At 44.6% G+C, this 22,567-nt stretch overlaps 1 protein-coding gene across 1 annotated transcript in view; it reads left to right on the top strand.

The window, feature by feature from the left end:
* DOCK3 (dedicator of cytokinesis 3) overlaps positions 1-22,567 on the top strand; it is a 924,676-nt gene that overhangs the window by 568,601 nt on the left and 333,508 nt on the right. The window contains exons 7-8 of the mRNA XM_053721106.1: positions 2,013-2,097; positions 14,990-15,031. Of these exons, the coding sequence (XP_053577081.1) occupies positions 2,013-2,097; positions 14,990-15,031 (127 nt within the window). The remainder of the gene's footprint in view (positions 1-2,012; positions 2,098-14,989; positions 15,032-22,567) is intronic.

Genomic DNA, 22,567 nt, shown 5'->3' with positions numbered 1-22,567 from the left:
CTGTGGCATCACGTGGCTCGCACTGTCGCACAGCTAAATCTGTGCGGTTAGGAAGGTATAGGAGCTGGGTTGGGGGCGGCACTACAAGCACTAAGAAAAAAGTGCTATGAGCTTGAAGCCTATACTTCTATCTATCGCACGTGCTATTGGAAAATTATATTTATTTAGCCAAAAAGGTTGTTTTTTTTGGTTTTGTGGTTTTTCTCTCAGGGCTTCTCAGGGCTCTCAGGGGGTTCATGTCAGGGCTCTCAGGGGGTTCATGTGCGACTGTGCTCCTATAGAGGAGCCTCTACTGTTTAGATCTATGCCAGTCCATCACCCTCTGTAATGTTATTGCATCCAGGTAGTCTGCTATGCAAGGCAAACCCAGTCCTCCGTTTCCACCCGCTCTATATAAGCTATCCCTACACACACTAGGTTTAATCTTTCCCCAAATGAAGAGGTTGATGTGTTTTTGTAGTTGTGCAATGAACCATTTAGGTGTGGGGATAGGTAGGGCCTGGAACAGGTATAAGATCCTGGGCAATGTGGTCATTTTAATGCATTGGTTTCTTCCCCACCAAGTAATCGGTTTCATCGCCCAGTTATTTAAATCTAATTGTATTTTACGCAGGAGTGTCAGGAAATTCTCATCAAAAAGTTGTGACACCTTAGGGGAGAGTTGAATGCCCAAGTATTTCAAGGATTTCTCTTGCAAATTTAAGGGGCAGATTTCTTTTATGGATTGAAAGGAGGTCGACGGGAGGGATATGTTTAATATTTCTGTTTGTCGACTAAGAGAATCTGCCAAAGGTGTCTAGTCGTGCTAGTACTCTCAGTGTAGAGACAAGGGGATCTGCAATCGTGAACAAGACGTTTTCTGCATACATGGCTATTTTAAAATTGTGTGGGCCAACTGGGATTCCCCTTATCCCCTCGTCCTGTCTAATGTGTGTTGCTAAGACTTCCATGGTCAGAATAAACAATATGGGCGAGAGGGGGCAGCCCTGTCTAGTTCCGTTGTGGATATTGAACAAGTCTGATAACATTCCATTTGCTTTAAACATTGCTGTAGGGTGTGAGTATAAACTAAATATACGGTTTAACATTTTGGGGCCAAATCACAAACCACAATAGCTGCTATTGCAATGCTTAATGCGGAGAGCGTATTGCTCTCCGCATTCAGCGATGTCTGTCGGACATGATCCGCTGATCGGATCATGTCGGACAGACACATAATAAATAGGCCCCCTTGTCTCAAGCAAAGATACCAATTTGACATATTTAAATACTACAGTTTCATGTGGATGAAGATTTAACCTTATGAGCAGTGACATTCTAGCGTTTACTATCTAAATACAGTCTACTGATGGATTTATGCTGGCATTTCAGTAGTAAATAGGACAAATGCATCTCTTTATGTTGCTATAGACTTCTCTTTCCTAAATCTGCACAGACAGTTTTTTTCACTGCACCCTTATCATGGCTAAAACGTGCATTTCAAACTTTATTTTTAAAGGACCACTAAATACCGTAGCATTGAATAATTAACAAATACACAATAAAAAGACAATAGAATTGCACTTACTTTGAATTTGAAATGAGCAGTAGAATTTTTTCTGGCAAACTTAATCCAATTGTCCCTCCCTCTATATCATGTGACAGAAATCAGCCAATCACAAAATGCATATATGTATATACTGTGCACTTTTGTACATGCTCATAGAGGCTGGAGCCTCAGAAAGTGTGCATATAAAATAATGTGCATGTTTTGCTAATGGAAATAAATTGGAAAAAAATTGTAAATTACATGCTTTATCTGAATCATGAAATTTTAATTTTGGCTTTAGTGTCCCTTTAATAGACAAAGACATAGTAAGGCTTTGTGTTATTGATATAACTAAACTTTAGCTGCCTCTCCCGTAACTCTACTATTGCATCTCTGTTTCACCTCTTGTTTTCCTGTATTCAGCGTACAGCACACATTATCTCCCTAATGTTTCTGTTAATCACCCTGTCATTTTTATTCTCAGACACCTAGGCCTGGACTTAGTTCCCCGTAAGGAATTTGAAGTGGTAGATTCCGATCAGATCAGCGTCTCTGATTTATACAAGATGGTAAGTCACAAGTCTCTCAGGTTAATAAAGTTATTCATTATGGAGCTAGAGTTGACCTGTTTTGATTAATGAGGACCAACTGTTTTGCGTGTGGTATAGAGGCTACAAGATCTGCTGTATGAGGGTTACAAGGTCTGTAGTATGAGAGCGGTAAGGTGTGTGGTATAGAGGCTACAAGATCTGCTGTATGAGGGTTACAGGGCCTGTAGTATGAGAGCTGTAAGGTGTGTGGTATAGAGACTACAAGATCTGCTGTATAAGGGTTACAGGGTCTGTAGTATGAGAGCTGTAAGGTGTGTGGTATAGAGGCTACAAGATCTGCTGTATGAGGGTTACAGGGTCGGTAGTATCAGAGCTGTAAGGTGTGTGGTATAGAGGCTACAAGATCTGCTGTATGAGGGTTACAAGGTCTGTAGTATGAGAGCTGTAAGACGTGTGGTATAGAGGCTACAAGATCTGCTGTATGAGGGTTACAGGGTCTGTAGTATGAGAGCTGTAAGACATGTGGTATAGAGGCTACAAGATCTGCTGTATGAGGGTTACAAGGTCTGTAGTATGAGAGCTGTTAGGCGTGTGGTATAGAGGCTACAAGATCTGCTGTATGAGGGTTACAGGGTCTGTAGTATGAGAGCTGTAAGGTGTGTGGTATAGAGGCTACAAGATCTGCTGTATGAGGGTTACCAGGTCTGTAGCATGAGAGCTGTAAGGTGTGTGGTATAGAGGCTACAAGATCTGCTGTATGAGGGTTACAGGGTCTGTAGTATCAGAGCTGTAAGGTGTGTGGTATAAAGGCTACAAGATCTGCTGTATGAGGGTTACAGGGTCTGTAGTATGAGAGCTGTAAGGGGTGTGGTATAGAGGCTACAAGATCTGCTGTATGAGGGTTACAAGGTCTGTAGTATGAGAGCTGTAAGACGTGTGGTATAGAGGCTACAAGATCTGCTGTATGAGGGTTACAATGTCTGTAGTATATGAGCTGTAAGGCGTGTGGTATAGAGGCTACAAGATCTGTTGTATGAGGGTTACAAGGTCTGTAGTATGAGAGCTGTAAGGCGTGTGGTATAGAGGCTACAAGATCTGATGTATGAGGGTTACAGGGTCTGTAGTATATGAGCTGTAAGGCGTGTGGTATAGAGGCTACAAGATCTGCTGTATGAAGGTTACAAGGTCTGTTGTATGACAGCTGTAAGGCATGAGGTATAGAGACTACAAGATCTGCTGTATGAGGGTTACAGGGTCTGTTGTATGACAGCTGTAAGGCGTGAGGTATAGAGACTACAAGATCTGCTGTATGAGGGTTACGAGGTCTGTTGTATGACAGCTGTAAGGCGTGAGGTATAGAGACTACAAGATCTGCTGTATGAGAGTTACAGGGTCTGTAGTATGAGAGCTGTAAGGTGTGTGGTATAGAGGCTACAAGATCTGCTGTATGAGAGTTACAGGGTCTGTAGTATGAGAGCTGTAAGGTGTGTGGTATAGAGGCTACAAGATCTGCTGTATGAGGGTTACAGGGTCTGTAGTATGAGAGCTGTAAAGTGTGTGGTATAGAGGCTACAAGATCTGCTGTATGAGGGTTACAGGGCCTGTAGTATGAGAGCTGTAAGGTGTGTGGTGTAGAGACTACAAGATCTGCTGTATAAGGGTTACAGGGTCTGTAGTATGAGAGCTGTAAGGTGTGTGGTATAGAGGCTACAAGATCTGCTGTATGAGGGTTACAGGGTCGGTAGTATCAGAGCTGTAAGGTGTGTGGTATAGAGGCTACAAGATCTGCTGTATGAGAGTTACAAGGTCTGTAGTATGAGAGCTGTAAGGTGTGTGGTATAGAGGCTACAAGATCTGCTGTATGAGGGTTACAAGGTCTGTAGTATGAGAGCTGTAAGGCGTGTGGTATAGAGGCAACAAGATCTGCTGTATGAGGGTTACAAGGTCTGTAGTATGAGAGCTGTAAGGGGTGTGGTATAGAGGCTACAAGATCTGCTGTATGAGGGTTACAAGGTCTGTTGTATGACAGCTTTAAGGCATGAGGTATAGAGACTACAAGATCTGCTGTATGAGGGTTACAAGGTCTGTTGTATGACAGCTGTAAGGCGTAAGGTATAGGTCTGTTGTATGACAGCTGTAAGGCGTGAGGTATAGAGGCTACAAGATCTGCTGTATGAGGGTTACAAGGTCTGTTGTATGACAACTGTAAGGCGTGAGGTATAGAGACTACAAGATCTGCTGTATGAGGGTTACAGGGTCTGTTGTATGACAGCTGTAAGGCGTGAGGTATAGAGACTACAAGATCTGCTGTATGAGGGTTACAAGGTCTGTAGTATATGAGCTGTAAGGTGTGTGGTATAGAGACTACAAGATCTGCTGTATGAGAGTTACAGGGTCTGTAGTATGAGAGCTGTAAGGTGTGTGGTATAGAGGCTACAAGATCTGCTGTATGAGGGTTACAGGGTCTGTAGTATGAGAGCTGTAAAGTGTGTGGTATAGAGGCTACAAGATCTGCTATATGAGGGTTACAGGGCCTGTAGTATGAGAGCTGTAAGGTGTGTGGTGTAGAGACTACAAGATCTGCTGTATAAGGGTTACAGGGTCTGTAGTATGAGAGGTGTAAGGTGTGTGGTACAGAGGCTACAAGATCTGCTGTATGAGGGTTACAGGGTCGGTAGTATCAGAGCTGTAAGGTGTGTGGTATAGAGGCTACAAGATCTGCTGTATGAGAGTTACAAGGTCTGTAGTATGAGAGCTGTAAGGTGTGTGGTATAGAGGCTACAAGATCTGCTGTATGAGGGTTACAAGGTCTGTAGTATGAGAGCTGTAAGGCGTGTGGTATAGAGGCTACAAGATCTGCTGTATGAGGGTTACAAGGTCTGTAGTATGAGAGCTGTAAGGCGTGTGGTATAGAGGCTACAAGATCTGCTGTATGAGGGTTACAGGGTCTGTAGTATGAGAGCTGTAAGACGTGTGGTATAGAGACTACAAGATCTGCTGTATGAGGGTTACAAGGTCTGTAGTATTAGAACTGTAAGACTTGTGGTATAGAGGCTACAAGATCTGCTGAATCAGGGTTACAAGGTCTGTAATATTAGAACTGTAAGACTTGTGGTATAGAGGCTACAAGATCTGCTGTATGAGGGTTGCAAGGTCTGTAGTATGACAGCTGTAAGTTGTGTGGTATAGAGGCTACAAGATCTGCTGTATGAGGGTTACAAGGTCTGTAGTATGAGAGCTGTAAGGCGTGTGGTATAGAGGCTACAAGATCTGCTGTATGAGGGTTACAAGGTCTGTAGTATGAGAGCTGTAAGGGGTGTGGTATAGAGGCTACAAGATCTGCTGTATGAGGGTTACAGGGTCTGTAGTATGAGAGCTGTAAGACGTGTGGTATAGAGACTACAAGATCTGCTGTATGAGGGTTACAAGGTCTGTAGTATTAGAACTGTAAGACTTGTGGTATAGAGGCTACAAGATCTGCTGAATCAGGGTTACAAGGTCTGTAATATTAGAACTGTAAGACTTGTGGTATAGAGGCTACAAGATCTGCTGTATGAGGGTTACAGGGTCGGTAGTATCAGAGCTGTAAGGTGTGTGGTATAGAGGCTACAAGATCTGCTGTATGAGAGTTACAAGGTCTGTAGTATGAGAGCTGTAAGGTGTGTGGTATAGAGGCTACAAGATCTGCTGTATGAGGGTTACAAGGTCTGTAGTATGAGAGCTGTAAGGCGTGTGGTATAGAGGCAACAAGATCTGCTGTATGAGGGTTACAAGGTCTGTAGTATGAGAGCTGTAAGGGGTGTGGTATAGAGGCTACAAGATCTGCTGTATGAGGGTTACAGGGTCTGTAGTATGAGAGCTGTAAGACGTGTGGTATAGAGACTACAAGATCTGCTGTATGAGGGTTACAAGGTCTGTAGTATTAGAACTGTAAGACTTGTGGTATAGAGGCTACAAGATCTGCTGAATCAGGGTTACAAGGTCTGTAATATTAGAACTGTAAGACTTGTGGTATAGAGGCTACAAGATCTGCTGTATGAGGGTTGCAAGGTCTGTAGTATGACAGCTGTAAGTTGTGTGGTATAGAGGCTACAAGATCTGCTGTATGAGGGTTACAAGGTCTGTAGTATGAGAGCTGTAAGGCGTGTGGTATAGAGGCTACAAGATCTGCTGTATGAGGGTTACAAGGTCTGTAGTATGAGAGCTGTAAGGGGTGTGGTATAGAGGCTACAAGATCTGCTGTATGAGGGTTACAGGGTCTGTAGTATGAGAGCTGTAAGACGTGTGGTATAGAGACTACAAGATCTGCTGTATGAGGGTTACAAGGTCTGTAGTATTAGAACTGTAAGACTTGTGGTATAGAGGCTACAAGATCTGCTGAATCAGGGTTACAAGGTCTGTAATATTAGAACTGTAAGACTTGTGGTATAGAGGCTACAAGATCTGCTGAATCAGGGTTACAAGGTCTGTAATATTAGAACTGTAAGACTTGTGGTATAGAGGCTACAAGATCTGCTGTATGAGGGTTACAAGGTCTGTAGTATATGAGCTGTAAGGTGTGTGGTATAGAGACTACAAGATCTGCTGTATGAGAGTTACAGGGTCTGTAGTATGAGAGCTGTAAGGTGTGTGGTATAGAGGCTACAAGATCTGCTGTATGAGGGTTACAGGGTCTGTAGTATGAGAGCTGTAAAGTGTGTGGTATAGAGGCTACAAGATCTGCTATATGAGGGTTACAGGGCCTGTAGTATGAGAGCTGTAAGGTGTGTGGTGTAGAGACTACAAGATCTGCTGTATAAGGGTTACAGGGTCTGTAGTATGAGAGGTGTAAGGTGTGTGGTACAGAGGCTACAAGATCTGCTGTATGAGGGTTACAGGGTCGGTAGTATCAGAGCTGTAAGGTGTGTGGTATAGAGGCTACAAGATCTGCTGTATGAGAGTTACAAGGTCTGTAGTATGAGAGCTGTAAGGTGTGTGGTATAGAGGCTACAAGATCTGCTGTATGAGGGTTACAAGGTCTGTAGTATGAGAGCTGTAAGGCGTGTGGTATAGAGGCTACAAGATCTGCTGTATGAGGGTTACAAGGTCTGTAGTATGAGAGCTGTAAGGGGTGTGGTATAGAGGCTAAAAGATCTGCTGTATGAGGGTTACAGGGTCTGTAGTATGAGAGCTGTAAGACGTGTGGTATAGAGACTACAAGATCTGCTGTATGAGGGTTATAAGGTCTGTAGTATTAGAACTGTAAGACTTGTGGTATAGAGGCTACAAGATCTGCTGAATCAGGGTTACAAGGTCTGTAATATTAGAACTGTAAGACTTGTGGTATAGAGGCTACAAGATCTGCTGTATGAGGGTTGCAAGGTCTGTAGTATGACAGCTGTAAGTTGTGTGGTATAGAGGCTACAAGATCTGCTGTATGAGGGTTACAGGGTCTGTAGTATGAGAGCTGTAAGGTGTGTGATATAGAGACTACAAGATCTGCTGTATGAGGGTTACAGGGTCTGTAGTATGAGAGCTGTAAGGTGTGAGGTATAGAGACTACAAGATCTGCTGTATGAGGGTTACAGGGTCTGTAGTATGAGAGCTGTAAGACCTGTGGTATAGAGACTACAAAATCTGCTGTATAAGGGTTACAAGGTCTGTAGTATTAGAACTGTAAGACTTGTGGTATAGAGGCTACAAGATCTGCTGTATCAGGGTTACAAGGTCTGTAATATTAGAACTGTAAGACTTGTGGTATAGAGGCTACAAGATCTGCTGTATAAGAGTTACAGGGTCTGTAGTATGAGAGCTATAAGGGGTGTGGTATAGAGGCTACAAGATCTGTTGTATGAGGGTTACAGAGTCTGTAGTATCAGAGCTGTAAGGTGTGTGGTATAGAGGTTTACAAGATCTGCTGTATGAGAGTTACAAGGTCTGTAGTATGAGAGCTGTAAGGCGTGTGGTATAGAGGCAACAAGATCTGCTTATGAGGGTTACAAGGTCTGTAGTATGAGAGCTGTAAGGGGTGTGGTATAGAGGCTACAAGATCTGTTGTATGAGGGTTACAGGGTCTGTAGTTTCAGAGCTGTAAGGTGTGTGGTATAGAGACTACAAGATCTGTTGTATGAGGGTTATAGGGTCTGTAGTATGAGAGCTGTAAGACATGTGGTATAGAGACTACACGATCTGCTGTATGAGGGTTACAGGGTCTGTAGTATGAGAGCTGTAAGGTGTGTGGTATAGAGGCTACAAGATCTGCTGTATGAGGGGTTACAAGGTCTGTAGTATGAGAGATGTAAGGGGTGTGGTATAGAGACTACAAGATCTGCTGTATGAGGGTTACAAGGTCTGTAGTATGAGAGCTGTAAGGTGTGTGGTATAGAGGCTACAAGATCTGCTGTATGAGGGGTTACAAGGTCTGTAGTATGAGAGCTGTAAGGGGTGTGGTATAGAGACTACAAGATCTGCTGTATAAGGGTTACAAGGTCTGTAGTATGAGAGCTGTAAGGTGTGTGGTATAAAGGCTACAATATCTGCTGTATGAGAGTTACAGGGTCTGTAGTATATGAGCTGTACGGTGTGTGGTATAGAGGCTACAAGATCTGCTGTATAAGGGTTACAAGGTCTGTAGTATGAGAGCTGTAAGGTGTGTGTGGTATAGAGGCTACAAGATCTGCTGTATGAGGGTTACATGGTCTGTAGTATGAGAGCTGTAAGGTGTGTGGTATAGAGGCTACAAGATCTGCTGTATGAGAGTTACAGGGTCTGTAGTATGAGAGCTGTAAGGTGTGTGGTATAGAGACTACAAGATCTGCTGTATAAGGGTTACAAGGTCTGTAGTATGAGAGCTGTAAGGTGTGTGGTATAGAGACTACAAGATCTGCTGTATGAGGGTTACAAGGTCTGTAGTATGAGAGCTGTAAGGTGTGTGGTATAGAGGCTACAAGATCTGCTGTATGAGGGTTACAAGGTCTGTAGTATGAGAGCTGTAAGGTGTGTGGTATAGAGGCTACAAGATCTGCTGTATAAGGGTTACAAGGTCTGTAGTATGAGAGCTGTAAGGTGTGTGGTATAGAGGCTACAAGATCTGCTGTATGAGGGTTACAGGGTCTGTAGTATGAGAGCTGTAAGACGTGTGGTATAGAGGCTACAAGATCTGCTGTATGAGGGTTACAGGGTCTGTAGTATGAGAGCTGTAAGGGGTGTGGTATAGAGGCTACAAGATCTGCTGTATGCGGGTTACAAGGTCTGTAGTATGAGAGCTGTAAGGGGTGTGGTATAGAGGCTACAAGATCTGCTGTGTGAGAATTACAAGGTCTGTAGTATGAGAGCTGTAAGGTGTGTGGTATAGATGCTACAAGATCTGCTGTATGAGGGTTACAGGGTCTGTAGTATGAGAGCTGTAAGGTGTGTGGTATAGAGGCTACAAGATCTGCTGTATGAGAGTTACAGGGTCTGTAGTATGAGAGCTGTAAGGTGTGTGGTATAGAGGCTACAAGATCTGCTGTATAAGGGTTACAAGGTCTGTAGTATGAGAGCTGTAAGGTGTGTGGTATAGAGACTACAAGATCTGCTGTATGAGGGTTACAAGGTCCGTAGTATGAGAGCTGTAAGGTGTGTGGTATAGAGGCTACAAGATCTGCTGTATGAGGGTTACAGGGTCTGTAGTATGAGAGCTGTAAGGGGTGTGGTATAGAGGCTACAAGATCTGCTGTATGAGAGTTACAGGGTCTGTAGTATGAGCGCTGTAAGGTGTGTGGTATAGAGGCTACAAGATCTGCTGTATGAGAGTTACAGGGTCTGTAGTATGAGAGCTGTAAGATGTGTGGTATAGAGGCTACAAGATCTGCTGTATGAGGGTTACTAGATCTGTAGTATGAGAGCTGTAAGACATGTGGTATAGAGACTACAAGATCTGCTGTATGAGGGTTACAGGGTCTGTAGTATGAGAGCTGTAAGATGTGTGGTATAGAGGCTACAAGATCTGCTGTATGAGGGTTACTAGATCTGTAGTATGAGAGCTGTAAGACATGTGGTATAGAGACTACAAGATCTGCTGTATGAGGGTTACAGGGTCTGTAGTATGAGAGCTGTGAGACGTGTGGTATAGAGGCTACAAGATCTGCTGTATGAGGGTTACAGGGTCTGTAGTATGAGAGCTGTGAGACGTGTGGTATAGAGGCTACAAGATCTGCTGTATGAGGGTTACAATGTCTGTAGTATGAGAGCTGTAAGACGTTAGGTATAGAGACTACAAGATCTGCTGTATGAGGGGTTACAAGGTCTGTAGTATGAGAGCTGTAAGGGGTGTGGTATAGAGACTACAAGATCTGCTGTATGAGGGTTACAGGGTCTGTAGTATGAGAGCTGTAAGGCGTGTGGTATAGAGGCTACAAGATCTGCTGTATGAGGGTTACAGGGTCTGTAGTATGAGAGCTGTGAGACGTGTGGTATAGAGGCTACAAGATCTGCTGTATGAGGGTTACAGGGTCTGTAGTATGAGAGCTGTGAGACGTGTGGTATAGAGGCTACAAGATCTGCTGTATGAGGGTTACAATGTCTGTAGTATGAGAGCTGTAAGACGTTAGGTATAGAGACTACAAGATCTGCTGTATGAGGGGTTACAAGGTCTGTAGTATGAGAGCTGTAAGGGGTGTGGTATAGAGGCTACATGATCTGCTGTATGAGAGTTACAGGGTCTGTAGTATGAGAGCTGTAAGGTGTGTGGTATAGAGGCTACAAGATCTGCTGTATGAGGGTTACCAGGTCTGTAGTATGAGAGCTGTAAGGCGTGTGGTATAGAGGCTACAAGATCTGCTGTATGAGGGTTACCAGGTCTGTAGTATATGAGCTGTTAGTTATGTGGTATAGAGGCTACAATATCTGCTGTATGAGGGGTTTACAAGGTCTGTAGTATGAGAGCTATAAGGGGTGTGGTATAGAGGCTACAAGATCTGCTGTATGAGAGTTACAGGGTCTGTAGTATATGAGCTGTTAATTATGTGGTATAGAGGCTAGAAGATCTGCTGTATGAGGGGTTTCAAGGTCTGTAGTATGAGAGCTGTAAAGCGTGTGGTATAGAGACTACAAGATCTGCTGTATGAGGGCTACAAGGTCTGTAGTATGAGAGCTGTAAGACGTGTGGTATAGAGACTACAAGATCTGCTGTATGAGGGGTTACAAGGTCTGTAGTATGAGAGCTGTAAGGGGTGTGGTATAGAGACTACAAGATCTGCTGTATGAGGGTTACAGGGTCTGTAGTATGAGAGCTGTAAGATGTGTGGTATAGGGACTACAAGATCTGCTGTATGAGGGGCTACAAGGTCTGTAGTATGAGAGCTGTAAGGCATGTGGTATAGAGACTACAAGATCTGCTGTATGAGGGCTACAAGGTTTGCTGTATTTGGGCTGCAAGACTTTTTTTCTGGGGTAAAAGGATTTTTGGATAAAGGATGTGAAAGGACTGATCTATATGGGGTGTGAGAGGACTGATGTATATGGGGTGTGAGGGCTGATGTATAAGTGGGTTAGAGCTCATGTATAGGGGGTGTGAGAGGGCTGATGTATAAGGGGGTTAGAGCTCACGTATAGGTGGTGTGAGAGGGCTGATGTATAGGGGGTGTGAGATGGCTGATGTATAGGGGGTTTGAGGGCTGATGTATAAGGGGGTTGGAGAGGGCTGATGTATAAGGGGTGTTAGAGCTCATGTATAGGGGTGTAAGAGGGTTGATGTATAGGGGGTTGGAGAGGACTGATGTATAAGGGGTGTTAGAGCTCATGTATAGGGGGTGTAAGAGGGTTGATGTATAGGGGGTTGGAGAGGGCTGATGTATAAGGGGGTTAGAGCTCATATATAGGGGGTGTGAGAGGACTGATGTATAAAGGGTGTAAGAGCTCACGTATAGGGGGTGTGAGAGGGCTGATGTATAGGGGGTGTGAGGGCTGATGTATAAGGGGGTTGGAGAGGGCTGATGTATAGGGGGTGGGGGAGGACTGATGTTTAAGGGGTGTTAGAGCTCACGTATAGGGGTGTGAGAGGGCTGATGTATAAGGGGGGTTAGAGCTCATGTATAGGGGGTGTGAGAGGGTTGATGTATAGGGGGTGTGAGGTCTGATGTATAAGGGGTGTTAGAGCTCATGTATAGGGGGTGTGAGAGGGTTGATGTATAGGGGGGGTGAGAGGGCTGATGTATAAGGGGGGTTAGAGCTCATGTATAGGGGGTGTGAGAGGGTTGATGTATAAAGGGTGTTAGAGCTCACGTATAGGGGTATGAGAGGGCTGATGTATAGGGGGTGTGAGGGCTGATGTATAAGGGGGTTGGAGAGGGCTAATGTATAAGGAGTGTTAGAGCTCATGTATAGGGGGTGTGAGAGGGTTGATGTATAGGGGGTGTGAGAGGGTTGATGTATAGGGGGTTGGAGAGGGTTGATGTATAAGGGGGTTAGAGCTCATGTATAGGGTGTGTGAGAGGACTGATGTATAAAGGGTGTTAGAGCTCACGTATAGGGGGTGTGAGAGGGCTGATGTATAGGGGGTGGGGGAGGACTGATGTTTAAGGGGTGTTAGAGCTCACGTATAGGGGGTGTGAGAGGGCTGATGTATAAGGGTGTTAGAGCTCATGTATAGGGGGTGTGAGAGGGCTGATGTATAGGGGGTGTGAGGGCTGATGTATAAGGGGGTGTGAGAGGGCTGATGTAAAGGGGGTGTGAGAGCTGATGTATAAGGGGGTGTGAGAGGGCTGATGTATAGGGGGTGTGCGGGCTGATGTATAAGGGGGTTGGAGAGGGCTGATGTATAGGGGGTGGGGGAGGACTGATGTTTAAGGGGTGTTAGAGCTCACGTATAGGGGGTGTGAGAGGGCTGATGTATAAGGGTGTTAGAGCTCATGTATAAGGGGTGTGAGAGGGCTGATGTATAGGGGGTGTGAGGGCTGATGTATAAGGGGGGGTGAGAGGGCTGATGTAAAGGGGGTGTGAGAGGGCTGATGTATAGGGGGTGTGAGGGCTGATGTATAAGGGGTGTGAGGGCTGATGTATAAGGGGTAAAGTCCAGCAGTATCCAGCACAAAACACCAAAGGTTCAAGCCCCAAGGAGTTACTACCAAACTCCAATAGTTGAATAGGCAATGTACAAATTGGAAGCTCACCAAAATGCCAAAATTAATTATTTATTCCATGAAAAGGCAGGATCAAACAGTCACGACGTTTCGGGGTAATACACCCCTTAATCATGTGTACAATCACAATGCAGATACACCTGTTTAAATAGTCTTACCTGGGTGTTAACCCTTACATTCTTACTAACAGCACAGCATATTATACAATAGCAATGGGGGGGTTAGAGCTCATGTATAGGGGGTGTGAGAGGGTTGATGTATAGGGGTGGGAGAGGGCTGATGTATAAGGGGGTTAGAGCTCATGTATAGGGGGTGTGAGAGGACTGATGTATAAAGGGTGTTAGAGCTCACGTATAGGGGGTGTGAGAGGGCTGATGTATAGGGGGTGTGAGGGCTGATGTATAAGGGGGTTGGAGAGGGCTGATGTATAGGGGGTGGGGAGGACTGATGTTTAAGGGGTGTAAGAGCTCACGTATAGGGGGTGTGAGAGGGCTGATGTATAAGGGGGGTTAGAGCTCATGTATAGGGGGTGTGAGAGGGCTGATGTATAGGGGGTGTGAGGGCTGATGTATAAGGGGGGTTAGAGCTCACGTATAGGGGGTGTGAGAGGGCTGATGTATAGGGGGGTGAGGGCTGATGTATAGGGGGTGTGAGGGCTGATGTATAAGGGGGGTTAGAGATCATGTATAGGGTGTGTGAGAGGGCTGATGTATAAGGGGTGTTAGAGCTCATGTATAGGGGGTGTGAGAGGGTTGATGCATAGGGGGTGTGAGGGCTGATGTATAAGGGGTGCGAGGGCTGATGTATAGGGGGTTGGAGAGGGCTGATGTATAAAGGGTGTTAGAGTTCACGTATAGGGACTGATGTATAAGAGGGTTAGAGCTCATGTATAGGAGGTGTGAGAGGGCTTATGTATAGGGGGTGTGAGGGCTGATGTATAAGGGGTCTTAGAGCTCATGTATAGGGGGTGTGAGAGGGTTGATGTATAGGGGGTTGGAGAGAGCTGGTGTATAAGGGGGTTAGAGCTGTATAAAGTGTGTGAGAGGACTGATGTATAAAGGGTGTTATACATCAGCCCTCACACCCCCTATACATCAGCCCTCTCACACCCCCTATACGTGAGCTCTAAGGGGGTTGGAGAGGGCTGATTTATAGGGGTGGGGGAGGACTGATGTTTATGGGGTGTTAGAGCTCACGTATAGGGGGTGTAAGAGGGCTGATGTATAATGGAGGTTAGAGCTCACGTATAGGGGGTGTGAGAGGGCTGATGTATAAGGGGTGTGAGGGCTGATGTATAAGGGGGTGTGAGAGGGCTGATGTATAGGGGGGTGAGGGCTGATGTATAAGGGGGTGTGAGAGGGCTGATGTATAGGGGGTGTGAGGGCTGATGTATAAGGGGGTGTGAGAGGGCTGATGTATAGGGTGTGTGAGGGCTGATGTATAGGGGGTGTGAGGGCTGATGTATAAGGGGGTGTGAGAGGGCTGATGTATAGGGGGTGTGAGGGCTGATGTATAAGGGGTTGTGAGAGGGCTGATGTATAAGGGGGGGTTAGAGCTCATGTATAGGGGTGTGAGAGGGTTGATGTATAGGGGGTGTGAGGGCTAATGTATAGGGTGTGTGAGAGGGCTGATGTATAAGGGGTGTGAGAGGACTGATGTTTAAGGGGTGTTAGAGCTCACGTATAGGGGGTGTTCGAGGGCTGATGTATAAGGGATGTGAGGGCTGATGTACAGTATAGGGGGTTGGAGCTCATGTATAGGGTCAGGGTATTAGATGTACATTCCTCTGACTAAATCCTTCGTTCTTGCAGCATCTATCAAGCAGACACAGCGTGCAGCAGAGCACAAACCAGGTAAGAAAGACGTCTGCAGATGTGAGCGATTGTGTAAATAAACCTTTAAACAAAGACCTGTTGGTGATATTTATAGAAAAGTAAAAAAACAACTATAAATGGATGCATTTTCTCATTGCACTTGCCTATTCCTATATGCGTTTAACCCCTACACATAGTTAGAGTCAGTTCCAGTCTGACAAGCCACAGCTAGTCAAGTGCAGAACACAGCCACTGAGCCCATCAAGGACGGCATATGTGTGTAGCCACCAATCACTGGCTTTGTCCAGCTTAGGGTTAGTAGTGCACTTAAGATACGGAGCTGACATCAGCTATGTGTTTAATCCCTTGGTGGGAGTTAAACACATATTTCTGAGCAGGAAATATTGCTAAAATAACATGATCTTTTTATCCCTGGTAGAGCTGCAATTCACATTTTCACAGTCATCTTTTAATATCCAAGGACCCAGTTTTTCTTTTGCATGATGTATCGAGTCCACGGATTCATCCTTACTTGTGGGATATTATCCTTCCTAACAGGAAGTGGCAAAGAGAGCACCATAGCAGAGCTGTCTATATAGCTCCCCCCTTAACTCCACCCCCCAGTCATTCTCTTTGCCGGCTCTAAGCAGGAAGGGTAAAGTGAAAGAGGTGTTAAGCTGTTTTTTTTTATCTACAATCAAGAGTTTGTTATTTTTAAATGGTACCGGTGTTGTACTATTTACTCTCAGGCAGGACATAGATGAAGATTTCTGCCTGGAGGATTATGATCTTAGCATTTGTAACTAAGGTCCACTGCCGTTCTCACAGAGGCTGAGGAGTACAGGAAAACTTCAGTGTGAGGAACGGTTTCTTGCTATACAGCAATGAGGTATGTTCAGTCATATTTTCTGCAGAGACTGTTTTAACTCAGAAAGGCTGACAGTATCCCCATTAGGGGAAGGGGAAGCAGTAATCCTAGTATTAAAGAGGCTTTACTAGCTTGCATGAAGGGCTAAGTTTTTTTTTGGGCACTCAGTTTGTTTATGAGAAAGTGGGACAAACGTTTGTGTGTCTGGGAGTAACGTTTTTTATGTTTATGGGACGTTTGCTTGAGGGGTCATTTGGCTTATTTGGGGTTGTTATAACCCACATGGTTTTCAAACAAGGTTTGTTAGACTTGTGTAGGCCCCAGCAACATCGAGTGAGGTGGGCGGGGCCTATTTTCACGCCTCAGTTGCGCATTTAGTTTTACAGACAAGCAGCAAGCAACTTCTCCTGAGCTCCTGATAGTCTTCTGAGGGCCTATTCGAAGCTTTAATCCCATATTATCGTTCCTAAGAGCAGGTAGGGCCACAGCAGAGCTGTGGCAAGGTGCTAATATGGTTTTTTAACCGGTTTTAGACAAATTTCAATCCGGTTTAGTAATTTGTGGGTTTATTGCTTATTTACTTGTGGTGCAATACTTCTAAAGCTTAGTGGGTACACTGTTAAAATTTCGGAAAATTTGAAGCATTTTTTACCTGTTTTGCAGTTTGTGTATGCCTTTTTTTCTCTTAAAGGCACAATACCGTTTTTGCAAATTGTGTTTTTTTCATTAAATAAAGTGTTTTCCAAGCTTGCTTGCTTTATTACTAGTCTTTTAAACATGTCTGACACTGAGGAAACTCATTGCTCAATTTGTTTAGAAGCCATTGTGGAACCCCCTCTTAGAATGTGTCCCACTTGTACTGATATGTCTATAAATTGCAAACAGCATGTTTTGACTTATAAAAATTTGGCATTAAATGATTCTCAGACAGAAGGAAGTCAGGTTTTGCCATCTAGTTCTCCCCAGGTGTCACAGCCGGTAACGCCTGCACAAGCGATGCCAAGTACTTCTAATGCGTCTAATTATTTCACCTTGCAAGATATGGCTTCAGTTATGAATACTACCCTCACAGAGGTTTTATCTAAACTACCTGGGTTGCAAGAGAAGTGTAGTAGCTCTGGGTTAAGAACAAATGCTGAGCCTTCTGACGCTTTAGTAGCCGTATCCGATATTCCCTCACAATGTTCTGAGGTAGGGATGAGGGATTTGCTGTCTGAGGGAGAGATTTCTGATTCAGGAAAGAAGTTCCCTCAGACAGATTCAGATATGACGGCATTTAAATTTAAGCTAGAGCACCTTCGCTTATTGCTCAGGGAGGTTTTAGCTACTCTGGATGATTGTGACCCTATTGTAGTTCCAGAGAAATTGTGTAATATTTACAAATATTTAGAGGTTCTGTTTACACTGATGTTTTTCCGGTCCCTAAGAGGATTTCGGACATTGTTACTAAGGAGTGGGATAGACCAGGTATTCCGTTCGCTCCCCCTCCTGTTTTTAAGAAAATGTTCCCCATTTCTGACACCATAAGGGACTCATGGCAGACGGTCCCTAAGGTGGAGGGAGCTATTTCTACTCTGGCTAAGCGTACAACTATACCTATTGAAGACAGTTGTGTTTTCATTGATCCTATGGATAAAAATTAGAGGGTCTCCTAAAGAAAATTTTTGTTCATCAAGGTTTTCTTCTTCAACCTATAGCATGCATTGTTCCTGTAACCACTGCAGCTGCCTTTTGGTTTGAGGCTCTGGAAGAGGCTCTTCAGATGGAGACCCCACTAGATGATATTTTGGACAGAATTAAGGCTCTTAAGTTGGCTAATTCTTTTATTACAGACGCCGCTTTTCATCTTGCTAAGTTAGCGGCAAAGAATTCAGGTTTTGCCATTTTAGCGCGTAGAGCGTTATGGCTTAAGTCCTGGTCAGCTGATGTGTCATCTAAATCTAAGCTTTTGTCCATCCCTTTCAAAGGTAAGACCTTATTCGGGCCTGCACTGAAAGAGATCATTTCAGACATTACTGGAGGAAAGGGTCATACCCTCCCTCAGGATAAGTCAAATAAGACAAGGACCAAACAAAATAATTTTCGTTCCTTTCGAAACTTCAAGAGTGGTCCCACTTCCTCTTCCTCTGCTGCAAAGCAAGAGGGGAACTTTGCTCAATCCAAGTCAACCTGGAGACCTAATCAGGCTTGGAACAAGGGTAAACAGGCCAAAAAGCCTGCTGCTGCCACTAAGTCAGCATGAAGGGGTAGCCCCCGATCCGGGACCAGATCTAGTAGGGGGCAGACTCTCTCTCTTTCCTCAGGCCTGGGCAAGAGACGTTCAGGATTCCTGGGCAGTAGAAATTGTTACCCAGGGATACCTTCTAGATTTCAAGGATTCCCCTCCAAGGGGGAGGTTCCATCTTTCTCAATTGTCTGTAAACCCGACAAAAAGAGAGGCGTTCTTACACTGTGTAGAAGACCTTTTTACCATGGGAGTGATCTGCCCAGTTCCAAAAGCAGAACAGGGGCAGGGGTTCTACTCCAATCTGTTTATAGTTCCCAAAAAGGAGGGAACCTTCAGACCAATTCTGGATCTCAAGATCCTAAACCAATTCCTAAGAGTCCCATCCTTCAAGATGGAGACCATTCGGACTATCTTACCATTGATCCAGGAGGGTCAATATATGACCACCGTGGACTTAAAGGATGCGTATCTACACATTCCTATCCACAAAGATCATCACCAGTTCCTCAAGTTCGCCTTTCTGGACAAGCATTATCAGTTTGTGGCTCTTCCTTTCGGGTTGGCCACGGCGCCACAAATCTTCACGAAGGTGCTAGGGTCCCTTCTGGCGGTTCTAAGGCCATGGGGCATAGCAGTGGCGCCTTATCTAGACGACATTCTGATTCAAGCGTCTACCTTCCAACTAGCCAAGTCTCACACGGACTTAGTGTTGGCCTTTCTAAGATCTCACGGGTGGAAGGTGAACGTAAAAAAGATTTCTCTTTCCCCCCTTACAAGAGTTTCATTTCTAGGGACTCTGATAGACTCAGTGGACATGAAAATATTTCTGACGGAGGTCAGGAAATCAAAGATTTTGTCCACCTGCCGAGCTCTTCACTCCATTCCTCGGCCGTCAGTGGCTCAGTGTATGGAGGTAATCGGTCTAATGGTAGCGGCAATGGACATAGTTCCGTTTGCTCGCTTGCATCTCAGACCACTGCAACTGTGCATGCTCAATCAGTGGAATGGGGATTATGCGGATGTATCTCCTCAGATAAATCTGGATCAAGAGACCAGAGACTCTCTTCTTTGGTGGTTGTCACAGGATCATCTGTCCCAGGGAATTTGTTTTCGCAGGCCAGAATGGGTTATAGTGATGACAGACGCCAGCCTTCTGGGCTGGGGTGCAGTCTGGAATTCCCTAAAAGCTCAGGGTTTGTGGACTCGGGAGGAGGCTCTCCTACCGATAAAAATTCTGGAATTAAGAGCGATATTCTATGCTCTCCAGGCATGGCCTCAGCTGGCTTCGGCCAGATTCATCAGGTTTCAGTCGGACAACATCACGACTGTGGCTTATATCAATCATCAGGGTGGAACAAGGAGTTCCTTAGCGATGATAGAGGTCTCAAGGATAATCCGATGGGCAGAGGCTCACTCTTGCCATCTGTCAGCGATCTATATCCCAGGTGTAGAGAACTGGGAGGCAGATTTTCTAAGTCATCAGACTTTTCATCCGGGGGAGTGGGAACTCCATCCGGAGGTGTTTGCTCAACTGGTTCGGCTATGGGGCACACCAGAATTGGATCTGATGGCGTCTCGTCAGAACGCCAAACTTCCTTGTTACGGCTCCAGGTCAAGGGATCCTCAGGCTGTACTGATAGATGCTCTAGCAGTACCCTGGTCATTCAACCTGGCTTATGTGTTTCCACCTTTCCCTCTCCTTCCATGTCTGATTGCCAGAATCAAACAGGAGAGAGCATCAGTGATTTTGATAGCGCCTGCGTGGCCACGCAGGACTTGGTATGCAGACCTGGTGGACATGTCATCTCTTCCACCATGGTCTCTGCCACTGAGACAGGACCTTCTGATTCAAGGTCCATTCAAGCATCCAAATCTAATTTCTCTGCAACGTTGGAGATTGAACGCTTGATTCTATCAAAGCAGGGTTTCTCTGAGTCAGTCATAAATACCTTGATTCAGGCTCGAAGGCCTGTTACCAGGAAAATCTATCACAAGATATGGCGTAAATGTCTTTTTTGGTGTGAATCCAAAGGCTTCTCCTGGAGTAAAATCAGGATTCCTAGGATTTTGTCTTTTCTCCAAGAGGGATTGGAGAAAGGATTGTCAGCTAGTTCCCTAAAAGGATAGATATCTGCTCTGTCTATTTTGTTGCACAAGCGTCTGGCAGATGTTCCAGACGTTCGGGCTTTTTGTCAGGCTTTAGCTAGAATTAAGCCTGTGTTTAAATCTGTTGCTCCACGATGGAGTCTAAATTTAGTTCTTAGAGTTCTTCAGGCGATTCAGTTTGAACCCATGCATTCCATAGATATTAAGCTTTTATCTTGGAAAGTTTTGTTCCTAGTTGCTATCTCTTCAGCTCGAAGAGTTTCTGAACTATCTGCATTACAATGTGACTCACCTTATCTTGTGTTCCATGCTGATAAGGTGGTTTTGCGTACCAAGCCTGGGTTCCTACCTAAGGTTGTTAATAACAGGAATATCAATCAGGAAATAGTTGTTCCTTCTCTGTGTCCTAATCCTTGTAAGAAGGAATGTCTGTTGCACAACTTGGACGTGGTTCGTGCTTTGAAATTTTATTTGCAGGCAACCAAAGATTTTCGTCAATCATCTTCTTTATTTGTTGTTTATTCTGGAAAGCGTAGGGGTCAAAAGGCTACAGCGACTTCTCTTTCCTTTTGGCTGAAAAGCATCATCCGTTTGGCTTATGAGAATGCTGGACAGCAGCCTCCTGAAAGGATTACAGCTCATTCTACTAGAGCGGTAGCTTCCACATGGGCTTTTAAAAATGATGCTTCTGTTGAACAGATTTGTAAGGCTGCGACTTGGTCTTCGCTTCATACCTTTTCAAAATTTTACAAATTTGATACTTTTGCTTCTTCGGAGGCTATTTTTGGAAGAAAGGTTTTGCAAGCAGTGGTGCCTTCCGTTTAGGTTCCTGTCTTGTCCGTCCCTTCATCCGTGTCCTAAAGCTTTGGTATTGGTATCCCACAAGTAAGGATTAATCCGTGGACTCGGTACATCATGCAAAAGAAAACAAAATTTATGCTTACCTGATAAATTTCTTTCTTTTGCGATGTACCGAGTCCACGGCCCGCCCTATCTATTCAAGACAGATGGTATTTTTTATTAAAAACTTCAGTCACCTCTGCACCTTATAGTTTCTCCTTTATCTTCCTTGGCCTTCGGTCGAATGACTGGGGGGTGGAGTTAAGGGGGGAGCTATATAGACAGCTCTGCTGTGGTGCTCTCTTTGCCACTTCCTGTTAGGAAGGATAATATCCCACAAGTAAGGATGAATCCGTGGACTCGGTACATCGCGAAAGAAAGAAATTTATCAGGTAAGCATAAATTTTGTTTTTCTTTCATGATTTATTTAGAAAATACAATTTTAAATACCTTTCCAATTTACTTATATTATCAAATTTGCTTCATTCTCTTGTTATTCTTTGTTTAACCCCTTAAGCACCGGACCTTTCAGACTAAAACTTCCTCAAAAGACTGGAGCATTTTTAGCATTTTTGCCATCACTACATTTAAACAGAAATAGAGCCTTTTTTATATTTACCTTTCAAAACTATATATATTTTTTTTTAACAGACAACCCAAAGTATTGATCTAGGACCATTTTGGTATATTTCATGTCACCATTTCACCGCCAAATGCGATCAAATAAAAAAATTGTTAACTTTTTCATAAACTTTAGGTTTCTCACTGAAATTATTTACAAACAACTTGTGCAATCATGGCACAAATGGTTGTAAAAGCTTCTCTGGGATCCCCTTTGTTCAGCGGACATATATGCTTTTTGGTAATTAGAAGGCTGCCAATTGCGGCTGCGCACCATGATTTTATTATTCCCAACAGTGAAGGGGTTTATCATGTAGTTTGTAAGGTTAATTTTAGCTTTAGTGTAGAGATTACCCTCCCACCTGATACTTCCCACTCCCTGATCCCTAATTGATCTCTCTCAAATAGCTCTCTTCCCTCCTCCACCCCCCGAATTTTCACCCCCATCTTAAGTACTGGCAGAAAGTCTGCCAGTATAAAAATATAAGGCTTTTTAAAAATAAAATATATGTTCTGCAGTGTAGGATCCCCCCTTAACCCCCAACCTCCCTGATCCCCACCCCAAACAGCTCTCTAAACCTCTCCCCTCTACCCATTAACCTCCATCTTAGGTACTTGTAGCTTTCTGCCAGTACCCAGTTGGCTATAATTTTTATTTATTTTACAATAAAAAAATTCAGTAATTTAGCTGCTTCCCCCTCATTACCATACTCCCCTCCCCCTCCCAGATCACTTTCCCACCCTCTACCCCACTTTCCACTATAGGAACCCCCTCTCCCTTCTTCCCCCTCCTCCCCCTCCCTCCTTCCCACTCACTGCCGCTCTACACTTTTCTTTTTCCGTAGCGTAGCGGTCCCGCCCCTACCACCTACCTCCCGCCCCCTTCCAGCGATGGGCCACGCAACCGCCTCCC

The sequence above is a fragment of the Bombina bombina genome, chromosome 7 (assembly GCF_027579735.1).
Source record: "Bombina bombina isolate aBomBom1 chromosome 7, aBomBom1.pri, whole genome shotgun sequence".
Classification (NCBI taxonomy): Eukaryota; Metazoa; Chordata; class Amphibia; order Anura; family Bombinatoridae; genus Bombina; species Bombina bombina.
The sequence above is the reverse complement of the archived record's forward strand: the minus strand, read 5'-3'. Positions and strand labels throughout refer to the sequence as shown.